Source organism: Corvus kubaryi, unplaced genomic scaffold (genome assembly GCF_017639235.1).
Source record: "Corvus kubaryi isolate FWS band 111438036 unplaced genomic scaffold, C.kubaryi_AGA036_p1.0 37394, whole genome shotgun sequence".
NCBI classification, from domain to species: Eukaryota; Metazoa; Chordata; class Aves; order Passeriformes; family Corvidae; genus Corvus; species Corvus kubaryi.
This window is the reverse complement of record NW_024581133.1, coordinates 16,974,989-16,993,220: the sequence shown is the minus strand read 5'-3', so window position 1 is coordinate 16,993,220 and position 18,232 is coordinate 16,974,989. Positions and strand designations below refer to the sequence as shown.

At 37.8% G+C, this 18,232-nt stretch overlaps 1 protein-coding gene across 12 annotated transcripts in view; it reads left to right on the top strand.

Moving 5' to 3' along the window:
* HERC1 (HECT and RLD domain containing E3 ubiquitin protein ligase family member 1) overlaps window positions 1-18,232 on the top strand; it is a 102,454-nt gene that overhangs the window by 27,519 nt on the left and 56,703 nt on the right. For all 12 annotated transcript variants that reach the window (XM_042039509.1, XM_042039508.1, XM_042039516.1 and 9 more), the window contains exons 2-14: window positions 4,750-5,705; window positions 6,901-6,996; window positions 7,301-7,495; window positions 9,036-9,347; window positions 9,666-9,762; window positions 11,321-11,464; window positions 12,030-12,157; window positions 12,987-13,131; window positions 13,226-13,397; window positions 14,483-14,617; window positions 15,390-15,555; window positions 16,099-16,224; window positions 17,026-17,247. In XM_042039509.1, coding sequence (XP_041895443.1) covers window positions 4,776-5,705; window positions 6,901-6,996; window positions 7,301-7,495; window positions 9,036-9,347; window positions 9,666-9,762; window positions 11,321-11,464; window positions 12,030-12,157; window positions 12,987-13,131; window positions 13,226-13,397; window positions 14,483-14,617; window positions 15,390-15,555; window positions 16,099-16,224; window positions 17,026-17,247 — 2,868 coding nt within the window. In that variant the 5' untranslated portion in view covers window positions 4,750-4,775. The remainder of the gene's footprint in view (window positions 1-4,749; window positions 5,706-6,900; window positions 6,997-7,300; window positions 7,496-9,035; window positions 9,348-9,665; window positions 9,763-11,320; window positions 11,465-12,029; window positions 12,158-12,986; window positions 13,132-13,225; window positions 13,398-14,482; window positions 14,618-15,389; window positions 15,556-16,098; window positions 16,225-17,025; window positions 17,248-18,232) is intronic.

Below are 18,232 nucleotides of genomic sequence, written 5' to 3'. Positions count from 1 at the left end.
CAAGAATTATTTCACTTATAATAAATAATTGTTACAGAAAGATTACTTCTGCTTCAGACACATATGCATGAAACAGTGAGATTTTTGTAGTATCTAATATGAATGCCAATATAGATGTGTGTGTATATATATATATATATATATACACATGTATATATGTATATATAAAAAATATTGAAATGTTTGTAGTGGAATACCTATTCTGTTGTATCTCCTGGTCAGTTTTACATTAAGGTGTTAGTCATCCATGCAGTCAGTGACTTGGTATTTTATATATAAAATAAGCAAGCTGTGATTAATGACAAGATCAAGTTCCTCTTTCTGTTTCTGTGTTTAAATTGCTGGGGTGGCAGAGAAAAGGAAGAAACAGCATTCATAGTTTATCTCTTATTCCTGTTTCATGGAAATAACTTGTAAATATAGTTAGATGCATCTCCAGTCTCTTATTTTATTCTTATTTGAGATAGGGGAATAGTTCTTTTTCCTTAGAAAAGATGCAGTTTTTCTCAGTAAAAGAATTGGCTGTTTGGCCTATTCCATTAGTGATATAAACTTAATTTTAATATGCTCAGTAGTCTGTTGTATTTAATAATGACTTGCAACAGGCCTTTTGCACTTCAATACATGTGATTTATTAGTTATTGTAGGCAAGCTTACACCACAAAAATTAACATTTTAAGTGACCTGTAAAAATTAGCTGGTGGTTTCAGGCTGAACTAATTCCTATTTAAGAAAAAACAAACTCTTTAATAACACAGAATATTTTAAATTTTTAAAAATTGTTTGCTAGGCCACTGAAGACTGCATACTTTCCCTGAAATATGACAACTTTCCTCTTTTTTCCCTATATTTTAACTCAGAACGGAAGACCTTAAGTGTATCAATTATTATTAGCATTTACTCTGTCTTGCTGACAAGCATTTGCACGCTCTTGGTTTTGCGTTTATTTTTTCTTTAGGTGCAGCAAGTACATTTAAGCCAAAACTTCTTAAAAATCATCATCTAACTAAATAGAGGAACAGAAATATATGGATAAAGGGGTAATGAAATTTGTCATCAACTTTCTTTCTGAGTTCTTGGCTGTGTGGAAATGCATGCCAATCAATTACTACAGTTTCAGAATTATTAGGGGTTTTTTGTAAGTTGATTTCTTTTAATTTGAAGTGCATCCTATTACCTCCCATCTATGCTTACTAGTTATTGCAAGATGTGGAGACTTGATTTTGAGCTTAGAATTCGAGTGGTAGTTTGGCTGTTTGGTGTAATTGTTTACATAATGGGGAAAGCCATGAACAACAGAGGAAGTACCTGGTTTTGACTTTTGAGCTTGAAGAGACAGAGTCTGAAACCCAGGGGATGCAACATTCAGTGTGCAGTGGGATTCAGCTTTGGAAGTTACAGGTTCGCCTTCAGGTCTACTTAAAGCAGTGGTCTGATAAAAGGAAAAACAACCTTTGTCTCTGCTGCAGGTAATTTCCATGTTTCTTGTAACATTTAAAAGAGAGCTCTCTTAGGCATATTTTCTTCCATAATTTAAGTGTTTTACTCTTCTCTTAGCTCAGGCAAAAGCCTTCCCTAATTATATTTCCCGTGTTTTCACAGGTTTCATTTTAAAATTCTTTTCCTCACATTCCCTTTCATCTGATGTAAGAGAAACAAACAATATTTGGCGTCCAGTGCAGTGATGGCTAACAACAGCTCTCCCTGTGTTTGTGCACATATTCCAGTAGAGGATTTGATGAACCTGAGCCGTTCCTTGAGTTCAGCTGCAGCACTGGCTGTGGTTCTCAGGACGAACAAGCTCTGAAGGCGGGCTTAGTTACCTTCATACGTCTTCCCCTGCAGCTCAAGTTGCTGCCACTGCTATTCTGAAAGAAAAATTCTTCATCCAGGATGCATAGAACTTGGCTTTTAGGGTTTGATGTATACATTTTGTCCCCACTGTTCCCTGGAGTAAGCTTTTGAAATAGGTGTTAAATTTGGTAACGTTGTTGGAATCCTTGTTCAGCTATGAGTTTTGAGTCCCATTTTAGTTGACTTACCAGTTGGCAACAGTAAAATATTTGTGAACATTTACTCCCCCAAAATGCTGATTTCCTCAACAGGAACTGTGGTTCTAAAAGATACGACAAATAAGTTGTGTTCCACATCCTCACAGTTTACTTTTTCTTTTTTTCCCTGAGGAGCAGGAGGAGAAAGGGAAGAATAAGGGCAGGGGAGCTGGGCTTTTAAAAATTTTTTTTTTTCATAGAAATCCTAGAAAGTTCTGGGCACTTGAGTTTGATGTGTTTTAAGTTTTCCAGTGTTGAAATACTTGATTAAAGCTGTTGCTATACATTTAGATGGTTTTAAGTTTATGATGATGAAAGAAAAGTACTTTTCTCCTCTTGTCACATGCTTCTGGCTTGTCCCTTTGTGCTTGGCTATGTGATCAGCGTGTTCAGAAAGTGTGTAGGCCTGCACCCTGTGGGACTGGCCCACCCTGCACACTTGGTACCTTCCACATGTTCACCTGACCCTGCAGTGGTCAGATATAGTGAAACAGCAGTGAGCATTCACTTGAGTTTTCAAAGCCAAATGTATTTTCTTTTTGCCTGCCCTAAAAAGAAATGAGATGTTCGTGTCCAGGCTCTGGAGCAATTATAAACCTTGTGTTTGTGGCAATGAGCTGGAGGAAGTAAACCTTACCTATGCATTGTGCTACCACTGTTACCTGGTTTCTGTGTAACCTCAGTGATCTGTAGTTGTTCATGCAGAGACAGAGATCATTTAGATTTGCATTCAGAGCGCATTTCCAGGATTACCAGCAGTGTCTGGTTAAAGCTTTCTGCCTGTCACATGAAGCTGAATGTTATTTTCAAGGTGGACCAATGTATTTCTTGCAAAAGCTGCAGTAGGAGACTAGGGCGCTGCTAAGAGCTCAGCTTCAAGATTCAGTCTCTATTTTTGGAGATGCATACAAGGGCAGGAGGGAAAAAATCTATCAGTTTTCAGGAAAAGCAGCAGTATTTGCACCTTTGAGGTACATGATCACATTTTGAAGTTTCTGAAAGAAGAGTAGCTGGTGAACGCATAACATAAAGCCCATGAATGAGTCTGTTCAGGGAACTTCTTAATGGAGTTACATCCCCATGTTTTACCTCTTGCTTGAGAAGGTGCAAACTCCATCAGGTAAGACCAGAGTTTGGACGTTTTCATTAATTGGCCTTACAGTTTCTATTAGGATCAAATGGTAGTTAGCAAATCCTTTCTGACAAGTGAGACAATGTTGCCCTTTCTTAGTAAACAGGGTCCTGAGTGTAATAGTACCTGCCTGTGTCACTTGGAGGCTGAGCTGTTGGGGAGTTTTGTGGTGTGAGTAGACAGGTGTGTCTTGTATGAAATGCAAGGAATGCTTGCTGCTCTGAATGGTACTTACCAGCTGTGGCTCCAGTTTCTGTGGGATAGACCTGGGTAAGGGTCTGCTGTAGTGCAACAGAAGTTACTTGGATAAGGCTCACTGGGGCTCACATAAAGCTTTTTATGAAGATACTAATCTATTGTTGGGAAAATTTGGCTGAAATAAAAGCAGGTGATTAATAGCACACAATGTGCTTTTTGGGCAGATATATTGGCAGAAGAGCTGTAGTTCTTTATATTTTTAATTTATGTTTTTTGAGTGTGAAATGTCAAGACAAAACGAGGACCGAGTTGCACTGCCTGTAACCCATTTCCCTACAAGCATGGCATGGCAGCAACACTGGCTTTCACTGCATGGCAGAGACTCCCTCCACCCCCAGGGGTTTAGTTTGAAATTAGATCAAATAGGGCTCACACTACTACCAAAGGACACAAAACTCTCCTTCAAGAAATTATAGTACTTTTTGGTGAAACTGTAATACATTAGGACTTAAAGGGTCAAAGAACAGAAAGTGATCAATCAGAACCTATGTAACCCACGGTTAATGATTATAAACAGGAATTAAACAAATCTGTTTTGTACAATAGGAGATAAAGCATTACTTTAAAGAAAATTCTTTTAAAATGAGCAGTTTGAAAACAGTCCCTTTGAAGAAGCCTCTTTGCATATTAAGCTATAAATTAGCTTGGCAAAATTTAGACTTGACATCAAGAATCCTCTTGAAGAAACTGAAGTTCTAAATGCTACCAGCATTAAAATTAATAACTCGAGTGTCTCTTTGGGATCAGAATGTTCTTTTAATTTTTTAATTTTTAAAAATTTTCTCAGACATAGACTTAGAAGAAGTCTGGACTCAACTAGTTGTGGTCAGTCCATGCTCTTGTATGTGAGAAATTTTTCGAACTCAATGTATGTTTTTGGAATTATGATCTTTTATTCACATATAATAGCAAAATATCATACCATTACGTGGATGATCCTGCAGACATAAATCATCATAGTGCTGAGATACGTTTATCAGCCCTGCACCTTTGTGGTTCTTGACATCTAAATCTTAAATTGCCTTATCTGTTAAATGCTGTTCATGTCACTTAGCAGAATTAAATTTGCTTTGTGTGAATTTTTGTGCATATGGATTTAGAAAATGTAGACTGACTTACGCTAAAATTCTTACATCATGTTAAGTAAGTTGCACAAACATGTAGGTCAGATGGTGAAACTTTGGTAATTCTTGGTGGTTAATCTTTTGCTGCTTTCCTTCTGAAAGGATTATTTGGATTTGTCCTACTGTGAGTAATAAGATCTGTAGATAACGTTGCACACCTATTGACAGTTTTTTTCATCTTCAGGACTAATGGCAAAGAAGTAAACCAGCATGGCAGCTATGGTCCCACCTGTGAAGCTGAAATGGCTTGAACACCTAAACAGCTCCTGGATCACAGAAGACAGTGAATCTATTGCAACAAGGGAGGGAGTTTCTGTCTTGTATGCTAAGTTAGTTAGCAATAAAGAAGTAGTGCCATTGCCCCAGCAGGTTCTGTGCCTCAAAGGACCTCAGTTACCAGATTTTGAGCGGGAATCTCTATCTAGTGATGAACAGGACCACTACTTGGATGCACTTCTTAGCAGCCAGCTGGCACTGGCAAAGATGGTGTGCTCAGACTCTCCATTTGCTGGAGCTCTTCGAAAGCGTCTCCTTGTGCTGCAGCGTGTCTTCTATGCACTTTCTAATAAATACCACGATAAGGGTAAGGTGAAACAGCAACAGCATTCACCAGAAAGCAGTTCTGGATCCACGGATGTGCACTCTGTCAGTGAACGCCCAAGGTCAAGTACAGACGCACTCATAGAAATGGGAGTTCGGACTGGATTGAGCTTGTTGTTTGCACTGCTGAGACAAAGCTGGATGATGCCTGCGGCAGGACCTGGCCTCAGTCTTTGCAATGATGTTATCCATACTGCAATAGAAGTTGTGAGCTCTTTACCACCTTTATCTCTAGCAAATGAAAGCAAGATTCCACCAATGGGTTTGGATTGTTTGTCACAAGTAACAGCTTTTCTTAAAGGAGTAACGATTCCGAACTCTGGGGCAGATACTTTAGGTCGTAGATTAGCTTCTGAGTTGCTTCTTGGTTTGGCTGCCCAACGAGGTGCCTTGAGATACCTTCTTGAATGGATAGAAATGGCTTTAGGTGCTTCAGCTGTAGTAAACACCATGGAGAAAACCAAGTTGCTGCAAAGTCCAGAAGGGATGATCAGCTTTGATTGCTTTATGAGTATATTGACCCAGATGCGACGATCTCTGGTAGGTATAACCAGCTTTGGTCTTTCTGCACTGCAGTGTGGTTGCACTCTTAATTGAATAGTTTCTCCACACCAAATGCCAGTTTGCTGAGTATGTTAGGGGGCTTTTTGTGAATTATTTTCCCCTGTATTTCCACCATCTCTTTCTTTCCCTTCCTGCCCACCTGCTTCCTCATAGGTAAAGATGAAATGGTAAATAATCTCTGTGTTGTCATTTTTAGTGTTATGCTTTAACTTCAGGGAAAGAATTGAGGACATACTTGATCCACTTGGACTTGTACATTTAAGTTCATAGCAAAAAAAGTTAGAAATTTCAAAGTTTTATAACACACCTTGTTTCCTGTTATTTTTATTGGACGTTCCTACTCCCTAATTCACCTGGGCCTCTGCTTATACATCTTCAGGATGTTCAGCAGTTTTGCTGATGCTCAGAAATTAATGTGGTAAGAAAATGAGCTAAATTGGAAGTGTGGCACACTGTTTTGTATGTTGAGCGCTTACTTCTGGTCCTAGATGAATATTACTTTTAAAGGTATGAAATTACTGCACAGTATGCAGTCGGAAGCTGTTCCAAGCTTCTGCTTCATGTGCTCAGACTGAAACAGGGAATGACTTTTTCCCCTCAAGTGGTTGTTCTTTTCTTTCAAGCTTATAGTGCTTATTAATAAACATAAACCTTAAAATCTAAAAAAGATTCTAAAGAAGATCTAAAAAATCTTTTTAAAGAATGGAGTCCGTGAGAAGAGCATGGCAGTGGCAGTATCTGAGTTGGATTAAATGTCCTGATGGGCAACTTTATTTGTTGTTGGTTTTGGGCTATATATACAATTAGAGACCAAAATATGAAAGATACGTAAACATTAATTGTTAGTAGTAATTTCAAAATAATTATCACTTTAAACACAAATAACTTGCATTTCATTACAATATAGTATTAGGAAAAATTAACTCTAAACACAGATACTTTCACAAAACTGAATCAGTAACAATGTTGGACTAGCACTTGTGACAGTTTGGTTTTCCTAAAGTGTATGCAGATATCACAGCTCAGGAGAGAGGTAGTGTACTTATGCTTATAGAAAGAGCCATTCATTTCTGCTTAGCTATAAGAACAAATCCCTAATGTATTTTGTTCAGGTGGACTGTTGCTGTATTGGAAGTGCGCTTCTCCTAATAACAACATTTAAACGTTGCAGGGATCATCTGCTGATCGAAGTCAGTGGAGAGAGCCAACCAGAACATCTGATGGCTTATGTTCTCTGTATGAGGCAGCTCTGTGCTTATTTGAAGAGGTATGTCTTGAAAAAAACTTTTTAAGTTATTGTAGTTTACTTCCCCTTCAAACATGTGATTGGTGTGCACATGTGGCCATAGTCCAGTCTTGGCCAAATTATTCTGGGGCAGAAGAGGTGAAAAAAACATTGAAAATCTAAGATGTAGTGAAACAGTCGTTTGGGCAAGCTAATGATGTGGTCATTGTGATTTGTATTTTAGGCAGTTACCACGTTGAGGGGCAGTTAAAGCTGTATTCAACATCGTGACTGTATAGGAAGAAGTATAAAATGTTACTGTGTAATAAATCTTTGGTTTGAACAGGTTTGTCGAATGGCTTCAGACTATTCTAGGACATGTGCTAGCCCTGACAGCATTCAAACGGGAGATGCTCCCATTGTGTCGGAGACCTGTGAAGTGTATGTGTGGGGCAGTAACAGCAGTCATCAGCTGGTAGAAGGAACTCAAGAGAAAATACTTCAACCCAAGCTTGCTCCAAGTTTTTCTGATGCACAGACGGTGAGTGACATTTATTAGTGGTACATTATGTAACATTCAGCAGCTTCATAGTCACAGTATAAAATTGAAAGATAGTACTTTATTTCTGCGTGTCAAGTTGTAATGAAGGGATGATGCTCAGAACTGGTCACACATGTTATTTTACTGTGAGTATCTTGCTACTTTTATTGATGCCTGGGAAAAACATTCTGGTTTGTTTCTAATGACACACAGATAAATATCCATGTAACAAGAATGACCTGACTTGCTCTGTGGAGACAAGTTCAGTTGCCTGTAGTTGTTTGGGTGGGTTTGATTTTGTTGGTTTGTTTTTTGTTGTTGTTAGTTTTTTTAATGTTGGTTAAAAGGTGTCTTAACTACTCCATATTCTTTTCCACTGGTGGTTTTCACACCCAAGATTGCCAAGTCTAAAACTTCAAACTGGGCTAGCTGCTGACACAGCAACCTTAGCAAGCTTTCTGAAATCAGTGTGCATGCTCCTTCTGCTCTCAGTCACAGATTCTGCAGTTGCAACTGATGTGTGACCCAGAATATAATAGTTTGCTTTTCTGGTACTATATTGGCTTTGCAGTGTTTACTTAAGTAAAAGCACTTTTTTGGTCACTAGACAATTTAGGTGCGTTTTCTGAAATAGTTTCTATGGACGTCACTGATGTATTTTGTATTCCAGTGGGCTGCATGACTGGAAATCATAAAACAAGTTTATCCATTCAGAAAACTTTCAAAACATTCAGAAGACTAATACACAAGAATGGAATGCATGATCTGAATGAATGGGTTACTCTTTTAATAGTTCTGTATACAACTCTACAACAGATTTATGTGATTTTTCCACTTAGCCTTCATTGATGATTGTTGTAGGATTATCTAGATGAAGACATTAATTCCTGTTAAATGGGGCTGTTTTATGATGTGCTTTTATGCTTCAGATGGAACCCGCTCTGCACTTCTGCTGTGTTAAGATTCCTATAGGGAATTATTTCTGTGTTAGTCCATTAGCAGTTGGGACATTCCTCAGCCGAGCGCTGACTTCCCAATAGGGGCAAGTCCATATTTTCTTAAAAGCTTTTAATCTTATTTCTTAGATGTTCACGTAATTAAAATGCGTAGTCTCAAGTGAGTGGATTTTTAGCATTTGGCATATTTCTGTAATGTTACCACTAGGTACTGATTAAAATTAAGCAAAACCTACAGTGTTTTATCAAGCTGTTACTTTGTCTTTTTTGCTTTAAAAAAGTTAAGATTTCCAGCCATGAGTTTGGGAGATCTGAATGCAGCACAAGTTCTGTAGTCTGTAGAAGAGATAAGGATAAAATAATCGCTGTTTACATATTTTAGTCATGAAAATAGATTTAATCATAAAATATTTTCCAATAATTTTGGTTCTACTGCTTGCTGAAGTCCAAATTGTTTTTAATTTTTACATTATGTTATATGAAGAAACCTGAAATTCTGTTTAAAAATACAGACTTCTAGACCTATATGTGAATTTTTGATTTATCTAATCTCTGCATTTCTCTGTACTTTTTTCTCTTTGTAGATTGAAGCTGGACAATATTGTACATTTGTCATTTCTACGGATGGTTCTGTTAGAGCCTGTGGGAAAGGCAGCTATGGGAGACTGGGACTGGGAGACTCCAATAATCAGTCCACATTGAAAAAATTGACTTTTGAGCCTCATAGGTCTATTAAAAAGGTGTCATCTTCAAAAGGATCTGATGGTCACACTTTAGCATTTACAACAGAAGGGGAAGTCTTCAGCTGGGGTGACGGTGACTACGGAAAACTGGGACATGGAAATAGTTCAACGCAGAAATATCCCAAACTTATTCAGGGTCCCCTGCAAGGAAAGGTATGTTTTGTATAGTAGAGCACCTGTTTTATTTCTGTTCAGTAGGGATGTTGTGTAAAGTTTGAAATATATAAAATATCATGATGTTAAAGCTACTTGATAAATAAATCATTAGCAGTTTTACATATAAACGTGCCTTTTTATGGACTTACTTCCCCTTGTCATATAAATAGAAAAGATTGCAAAGATTGTATGTACTTGATCCACGGGAATGAACAAGTTAGTTTATGTAGACTCCTGAAACTTGACTCTCCCAAGCTTTCAGACTTCCTACTGATTTGTGTAAAAACTTAATCTTTCTTTTTGTGTGTAATGTAGGTGGTAGTGTGTGTGTCAGCAGGCTACAGGCACAGTGCTGCTGTTACAGAAGATGGAGAGCTGTACACATGGGGAGAAGGAGACTTTGGAAGATTAGGTAATTTGAAAATTTCTTGAGATGCTTTTGGAAAAGTTCCTGTGTCTAGTAATGATTTTATACATCTATTTACTTTGTCCTCTAATTGTCCCCTCTATGTACCCATATACATGTACTCAGGTGTGTGCATACAGGTTACCAGTGCAGAAGACTCTTAAAAGTTTTTAATGCAGTTAATTTTACAAAGTTTTTTAAGATTTTTCATTTCAAGGCAAGCTGCTTTTATTCATTCCTAAGACTATATGGTTGCTAATGCCGCTGGAATGTAAACAGTAGACATTTTAAATAAACTGGATTTCTAGATAAACCTCATCTAGTGTGATGGTAGAATGATTCTTTGAATGGTCAGCCGTAACTGGCTAATAGTATCAAGAGTCTGATAAGGATACTTGATGTTAAGTTGCCATAATGGCTTAGTGTCTTTTTACTGTAATACATCTAAAAAGTTCGTTTTAACCAAAACAAGAAACCCTGTATACTGTGTGCTTCAAGTTCACTTGTCTGTTTCATCATCTTTGCTGTACAGCTGCTATGCTATGCCTGGTATAAAACCACCCTTCTTAAGCAGATTCAGTTGAACCAACAGGTTTTGCATAGAAAATTGTTTCAAGTTGGGCTTTAGTTCCCTTCTGTTTTCTCTTCTTTGAGTGTCATAGTCACCAAGTATAGAGGGGTGAAAGCAGGCAAGTGGCAGGGGTGGAAGATGAGAACAGTGTTTAACAGTTACAGCTTTCAAGGGCATCAGTAGAAGTTCTGAGTGTTATCCCTGTTGTTAAGAACTCTGTGTTGGAGGTTTAACTGGAATTTTGGTGGGAATTGTGGAAACGTTCTCCTTGAGTTTTAGATTAATATGGAGTTTGGATGTTTTTGGGGGGGGGTCTTGGAGTGTGCAATGTTCCAGCACACAGCTAAAAAGTAACATTTCATTAAGTTATAGGGAGTTGTTCGTATTTAATCAGTTATGGATACCAGTGGTATTAATTTTCCTCTCTTCTCTATTTTTCTTCCATGTCCACAGAATTTAGTTTAGTAGTTTAGTAGAAATAAAATTTTTTATAAAGTAGGTGATAACTGTAATGTATTTGGTTTCTGCAGAAAGGACCCGTTAGAACTGTGGCTGTCTAAAGGCAGCTGAGGGGCTGATCTGTCCTGTCTGTGCAGTATTGATGGGAGTGGCAAAGTGCCCTTATTGCAGCTTCCTCATGCTGTGCAGGATACCTGCTGCCCGGTATTGGGAAGTCTAGCTACCTAATCAGCTGGTATTAAAGGCAGTTGTACTAGCAATTCTTCTTATTTCTTTTCAGCTAGGTAGAAAATAGTCATAAGTTTCAGAAGCAGTGAGATACGAACAGGTGCTCTGGAGTATGTCATAAAGATTAAATGTTTAACTTTACCACAGATGTCTTCCAAACCTTACTATGAATCTTTCCAAAAGTGGGCAGAAATCATCATTTGTGATGACTGCAGTACACATGAAATTTGCAAAATCTTAAGATTGCAAAACAAAATAGAACTTAAATCTTCACAAAAAGAAAATACTTTTTTCATTTTTCCTTAGGTCATGGTGACAGCAACAGCCGCAACATTCCAACTTTAGTAAAAGATATTAGCAATGTAGGAGAGGTTTCCTGTGGCAGTTCACACACAATAGCTCTGTCTAAAGATGGGAGAACAGTGTGGTCGTTTGGAGGAGGAGACAATGGTAGGTAAAACTAATGTTTTGGTAGTAATTTTTGTCTTATTCCATCTGCCTCATAGTTTTAGTACTCCTTGCAGTTTGGTTGTGGTTTTTATTACTCATTTGGTAGCTGTTCAAGGAAAGGATTTTTATAAAATCTAAACACAATATTTGAAATTCACCTGCAAGATTATGGGGTTTAAAAAAGGATTTTCAGCAGGGGAGGGGTTTCACAGCACAGAAAGGTCAGTGAATGGATGAACAATTCTGGAAAAAATGTGCTGACGACTTTCAAATAAGCTCACTCATGATATGACAGTAGCTATTCACATCCTACAAACTATTACATTTAAACTGCCTGGGATTAGTATTTAAATTCTAAATTAGTCCATAATAAATATATATTTCTTCAAGTCTGCAATTAATTACTGTAATTGAAAGAGAATAAGTTTTAAAAATATGTAATATGTTTTAATTTTAAAAATCCACTCTGACATTCTTGGTAATCCAGAAAGAATTCTTTTGGGGTACTTTTAATTACTGTCTATCCATTGAAAATACCTTCCAGTTGTGTTTCCTCCTTTTGCAGGCAAACTTGGCCATGGAGATACAAATAGAGTATATAAACCTAAAGTTATAGAAGCCTTGCAAGGAATGTTTATTCGAAAAGTTTGTGCTGGAAGCCAGTCTTCACTTGCCTTGACATCAACAGGGCAGGTAGGCAAAGCCAAGTTTTCACTCAAATTACGAGAGCTGGTGAACAAGGTGGTGTGGGTTCACATTATCTCAATATTTATTATTTTGACTGTTGGGACGATGTTCAACTAGTACTTAAGTAGAAGTGAAGTCCTTGATTAGAGATTGAAGTACCTAATGCACAAGAGTAGTTCAAAATGTGCTTTTCAAGATTCTTGCTTAGTCGCAGAAAACATAGTATTTTTAGGTTAATAAATGTAACCAGCGTAAAATCAAATTGGATTCAAGAAACAAACAGCAGTGAAATCCTTGTAATTTTTAATACAGTAACCCGCTCAGGTGATTAGGTGGTTTAATAGGTTTTTAAAATATGCGTGTATATTAGAATATAGGTGTTAACTACAACTTTTATTTCTAATCTGAAAAATCTCAGGAGACGTTGGAGGTAAATGTTGAGGTGGTAAAGGGGGGCCCTTCCTGGTATGATGGATGCATGTAATCCAGTAAGCATTTCCATGTGTGTAACCCACCTGGGCTCCCCACCCTCAGCTCTGTGACTCAGAGACAGTGCATTTTCAAAGTGCAGATTTGGAATGTTAACATTCACTGTAGCAGTTTGTTTTCCTGCAGCAGCCTCCCCAGTGCTGTGCTCTGTGGCCAGTCACCTCAGTGGCTGGAGGAAGGAATGCCCACTTGATGAGATGTGTGTTCCAGTCAGGAAAGTCCTGTGCAAGTTGTGTTGAAAGTGTAATTGCAGTTATTGTGCAGGTGGTTTGCTGGAATGTTGTTTGTTGTGCTCACCAGTAACAGAAGTCTGACCTGTGTCTATTTTGTGGTTGGTTTGCTCCAGGTTTATGCGTGGGGCTGCGGGGCCTGCCTTGGCTGTGGCTCTTCGGAGGCAACTGCTCTCAGACCCAAGCTCATTGAAGAGCTGGCTGCTACCAGAATAGTTGACATTTCCATTGGGGACAGTCACTGTTTGGCACTTTCTCATGGTAAAGAGAATAAGGTGTAAAAATACATAATCCTCCTCTTGATCAAAAGCAGTTGTATCTCAGCTTTTGTTTTCTGCTTTATTTATGTTTATAGATAATGAAGTTTATGCTTGGGGTAACAATTCAATGGGACAGTGTGGTCAGGGAAACTCTACTGGCCCCATTACTAAACCGAAGAAAGTAAGTGGTTTAGATGGAGTTGCAATTCAACAGATTTCAGCAGGAACATCCCATAGCCTTGCCTGGACAGCTCTTCCAAGGGACAGGTAACAATGACATTTGGGACAGATATAATTTTATTCTTTTATACAAGTCCACTTTGGGATACATTTATTTCCTGAAGGTGTTCCCACATCATGTGTGTCAAGCATTCTTGTTGTAACGTTTTGGTCTGGAAAGTCTTCTTCCTCTCCTCTTTCCTCCTTCATCTTCTCTAATTGTTGCATGTTACAAGTGAAAATGTATCAGCACCAAAGATGTGGATATTTCTTTGTATAGGAAAGAGGTGTTTCTTTCGTGCAGTTAGACAAAACCTACCTCTGTTTACTAAAAAGTTAGTGGGAAGGTGAAACAACTCAGTATTTTTTATTTTTTGCTTCTGAGGGGATTTTTTTTTTATGGCTTGGGAAGTTTCTTTTAGTGTAGTAAGGAGTACACTAATCAGGAGACTTTGGGAAAGGGGGAAGTTCAGACAAATTACTGAGGTGCATTGAGAGATTTAAAAAAATTTCTGTATAGTTACATGTTAAAGTAAAAATAAGTACCTAAATAAATAGCTTGGTTATTAATATATAGTAACTCAAATAATACTTTTACACCAAAGATGTTAGCAAGTGATTGAAGTAAACCAGTAAACTTTTATGTATGGATTAACAAAAGGAACAGACAAACTTAGTATTTGGAGGATAATTCAAGAAGAATTTCAAATGCCCTGTTTTCAAGGGAGCTATCAACTAAGGGAATAGTGAGACTCAAATAGGACCAAGTGGTAGTTCCCCTTTTGAATTCTCCATTTTATCAAAGTCTTTAATCTGGCATTTATACTAAAACCAGCTTTGTGAGTACTGGTCAGCCTTTGCATGAATCAGATTAAATGCATATGGCTTCAGGTTTATGACATTGAGGTGTTTTTCTGCATAAATGTGAAGCGTTTGATTGTAAAGAGTTTTACAGAAAAAAGAGTAGAGAATACTTTCATGGGTCAGGAAGCTGGTCTGCCATAGTTGTACTAGTTTGCTCTAAGAAAGAAACCGGTTTAGTTGCAGTGTGTATTCAACCTGGTTAAACTGTTAATTTATTAAAGCAGTTAAAGCATTTCCAGAAGGTAATTTACTTTGATGTTTGATTCCAGGCAAGTTGTGGCATGGCACAGACCCTATTGTGTCGACCTTGAAGAAAGTACCTTTTCACATCTTCGTTCTTTTCTCGAGCACTACTGTGACAAAATTAACAGTGAAATTCCTCCTCTTCCTTTTCCTTCATCAAGGTACGTCCAGCATATGCATGTTACAGATCTTTATATTTGTTTTCTCTTTCCAGCAGTGGTGAATGGCTTAGTCCTGGTTAGTCTGTTCTTTAACAAACATAAAAACCTGCTCACTCAGGTGCCATTTGTTTTGAATTACTCTAGTGTCTGTGTGTAACAGAGGAGCTTTACAGTGTCTCAAATGTAGCAGGATCTTTAGTCTGAAATGTATTTTCATTATGCAGTGAATTACATGCTTTACTTCAGGGTTTTCCTTTGAAACACGTTTTTCTTTGTAGTTGAAATGTATTTACTATTTCTGTGTTGTCAGTTCTTACTCCTGTAACCAGTGTCTCAAATTCTTTTTAAGAGGACTAGAAATGAATATCCAGACTTTGTTTTTAACCCAATTGCTGTACTCCTAAATTTTCTGAGAGAAGATTACATTTATTACTTCTTAAAAGTTGGGTTTTTTTCCCCCTCTGTGTATAATATTATTGTTTATTTCTGTATTTTGGGATGGTTTTGTCTCATAATTCATGGGACTACTAATCGAAAGTGAATGTTTGTTGCAACCATTGTCCACAAATACACTTCTCTATTTAAGTTTCAAGTTTTTTTAAGCAGATTGGCAGTAAGTTTCTCAGAGGAGTTTCCTTAAACTCCCAGTTGGAATTTACTTGCCTTTCTGGTAGGAAAAATCCAGGGAGAGTTAAAAGCTTACTGCACAAATAAGTGGAAGGGAGTAATCCTAATAATAGGAGAGGTTAACAGGTATGTATTTCTTTTACAGGGAACATCACAATTTTCTTAAATTGTGTTTGAAGCTGCTTTCTAATCACCTTGCACTTGCACTGGCTGGAGGTGTAGCCACTAGCATTCTTGGCCGGCAGGCTGGTCCTCTTCGAAATCTCTTGTTCAGACTGATGGACTCTTCTGTCCCTGATGAAATTCAGGAAGTAAGTAATGCCTTGTTGTTTACATGTGAAAATTGTACTACTCTCTTCCCTTTTTTTTCTGACTGTGTAGTTAAATATTTATCTGATTTTCTGAACGATTCTGACTTGCCAGTTTTACGCATTAAAGTTAAAAAATGTAGTCACCCTCACTGTTTTATGATCTGAAAGCAGAGGAGAATGTTTGCATAAGAATTTCAGAAAACTGCTTTATTTTGTAGCTTTTAAATTATTCTTCCTTGTAATAATGAATCTAAAATGTTATTGTTGTGGATTGAGTAACTAACTTGGTTGAGTAATTCTCTTAAGATGCACTCTTACAGGAAATAGCAACTTTTGTTGGTCTTGTTTCACTCCTTCAGTGTACCGCACACGTTTGCATCACAGCATAAAAGATCAGTGTGCTGTTGCGTGGTAGAATTCTGATATTAAATTGAGCAGATATTTGGGATATATCATTTGTGAGGTACTGTATTTTTTAAGGATACAGGTGAGTTGATTATTCCTCCTTCACTGAAGAAGTATTTTCTGCTGCTCCAATTTTAGGTTGTAATTGAGACTCTGTCAGTTGGAGCAACTATGCTACTTCCTCCATTGCGAGAGAGAATGGAATTGCTACATTCTCTTCTACCCCAAGGTCCTGATAGATGGGAAAGCTTATCAAAAGGACAGGTAAGGTCAACTAAAAATATGCCTGGGAGCAGTTGTGGTTTGCTTTGGGTTTTTCTGTGAGAACATCTTGAGCTGTGAGGTGAGCCTCATTTGCTGAGTGCAAGCACGTTTCTGGGGAGATGCAGTGCAAACCCCGTGTAACAAAATCTGTAGGGTAGCCTGACTAAGCCAGAATGGAGTGAGGCAGGGAGCACTGCTTGTTTTCTCAAGTGAAGGTCAGCTACAGAGAACTTAGGAATTCCTGTGGTACTGTACCCAGATTAGTTTAAAGATTAGATATTTTTGAATACTGGATTGATTTAACAAGCCTTGGTAACAGAAAATCAACTGTTTTCTGGGATGAATACTTGTATAATGCTTTCCCTACATGGAGTTCACCCTACTTTGCAAAGATGACTGCAAGGTTCTTTTTCGTACCTTTTTCCTATGTACAATGTAGAAAAATCGTATGTCCCCCACCTGTCTTCCCAAATAATCAGATAACCAGGACAGACTGGAGAAAGTGTTTGGTTCAGTGTCTTAACCTCATTGCCCACCATATGGACAATCTAGTTTCTGTCTCTCTTAGTCTCAGATTTTTACTGGGTATGGTCACTCTAATTCAGTATAATTTTCCATTCTCTAATAGTACAGTTCTTCAGGAAAACCTGGAGTATTTTGGTAAAGCCCTCCAGCTTATTTCTGTGTCCCATTAGAATATTTTTATTGGGTAACTATATGCCCAATAGTTTTTTCTTCTTAGCTCATTATTTTATCTTTATTAACAAAGAGTGATTTTTGTGTCTAAACATTTTTCTTCAGAGAATGCAGTTGGACATCATTCTGACAAGCTTGCAGGATCACACCCATGTAGCTTCCCTGCTTGGCTATAGCTCCCCATCTGATACCACAGAAACTTCCTCATTGTGTATCAGCTATGGAAACCTCTCTGATCAAGCATATGCTGTCCAGAGCAGTCATCCGGATACTCATCTAGCTGAAATATTAATGAAGACTCTTCTAAGAAACTTGGGATTTTATACAGTATGTATACGCTTTATATTAATTTATTTTTTTTATTAAATTAATTTTTGACCGTTCGAAGGGTAACTCCCCCCATCTTAAGAAAATGATGCTCATTTTGTTTATTCAAAGTAGCAGTGCCACATGTATTTGTCTTTAAGTGGACTAAAGTCAGTTAAATCATCTCTAACAGTATTAATATTGCTACTAATAATAGGTTTTAATATTGCTATTGTGGTATTTATTGTTTAAGGTGCCTTATGTAAATGTAGCTGGTCTCATATCAGATTATTTTATTGCTCTTGCTTTGGCTTCAGATTTTTTGGGAGATAAAATGTAACACAAGAAGTAAATTGATTGTATGCGGTGTTGGTCAGTATAATCTCAGCCACCAGGGAACAATAAGCAGACACCAGATAAATCTGTTTAATTAACTTCACTAGGGTAACTACCTTGTAGTAGAGCAGCAAGTGCAGGTCAGCTGCCTTATTAAACACAGTGTGTCAGCCAGATTGGTGTTCTTAGAAAGTGTAGGGGAGCGTGAGAGCAAATCATTGACTCAGCTTTTTATTCAACCAGCCAGTTAAACACAACAGCCAGAAGAAATCAGAGGTTTGGACTTTACTGGCATATGTGTGGAGCTCCTCAGGGCAGGGTGGCAGTGTTTCGTTCTTCTCTCTAGACCTCCCCCAGTCAGGGAGGTAGAATTGTCTGCCTTGAATTGGCTGCTTGAAACTAGCTCTGTTTTTCCAATGGATTCCAACGGAAGTCAAGTAGCCATCTGTGTTGTGCTTGTATAACCATCCTAGATAATGCAGGGAAGGATTCTAATGTGAGACATCTTCTGCATCAGCCCACAACAGATCCTAAGGAATTATTACTTATTTTAACACATTGTGCTTTGGGGGCTAGGTTAGGAAGGGAGTTTTTTAATCTAGTAATCCTTGGGGAGGTGAATAAAAAAGCATTGCTGCATGTGAAAGAAACATTTTAAGGGATGTTCACC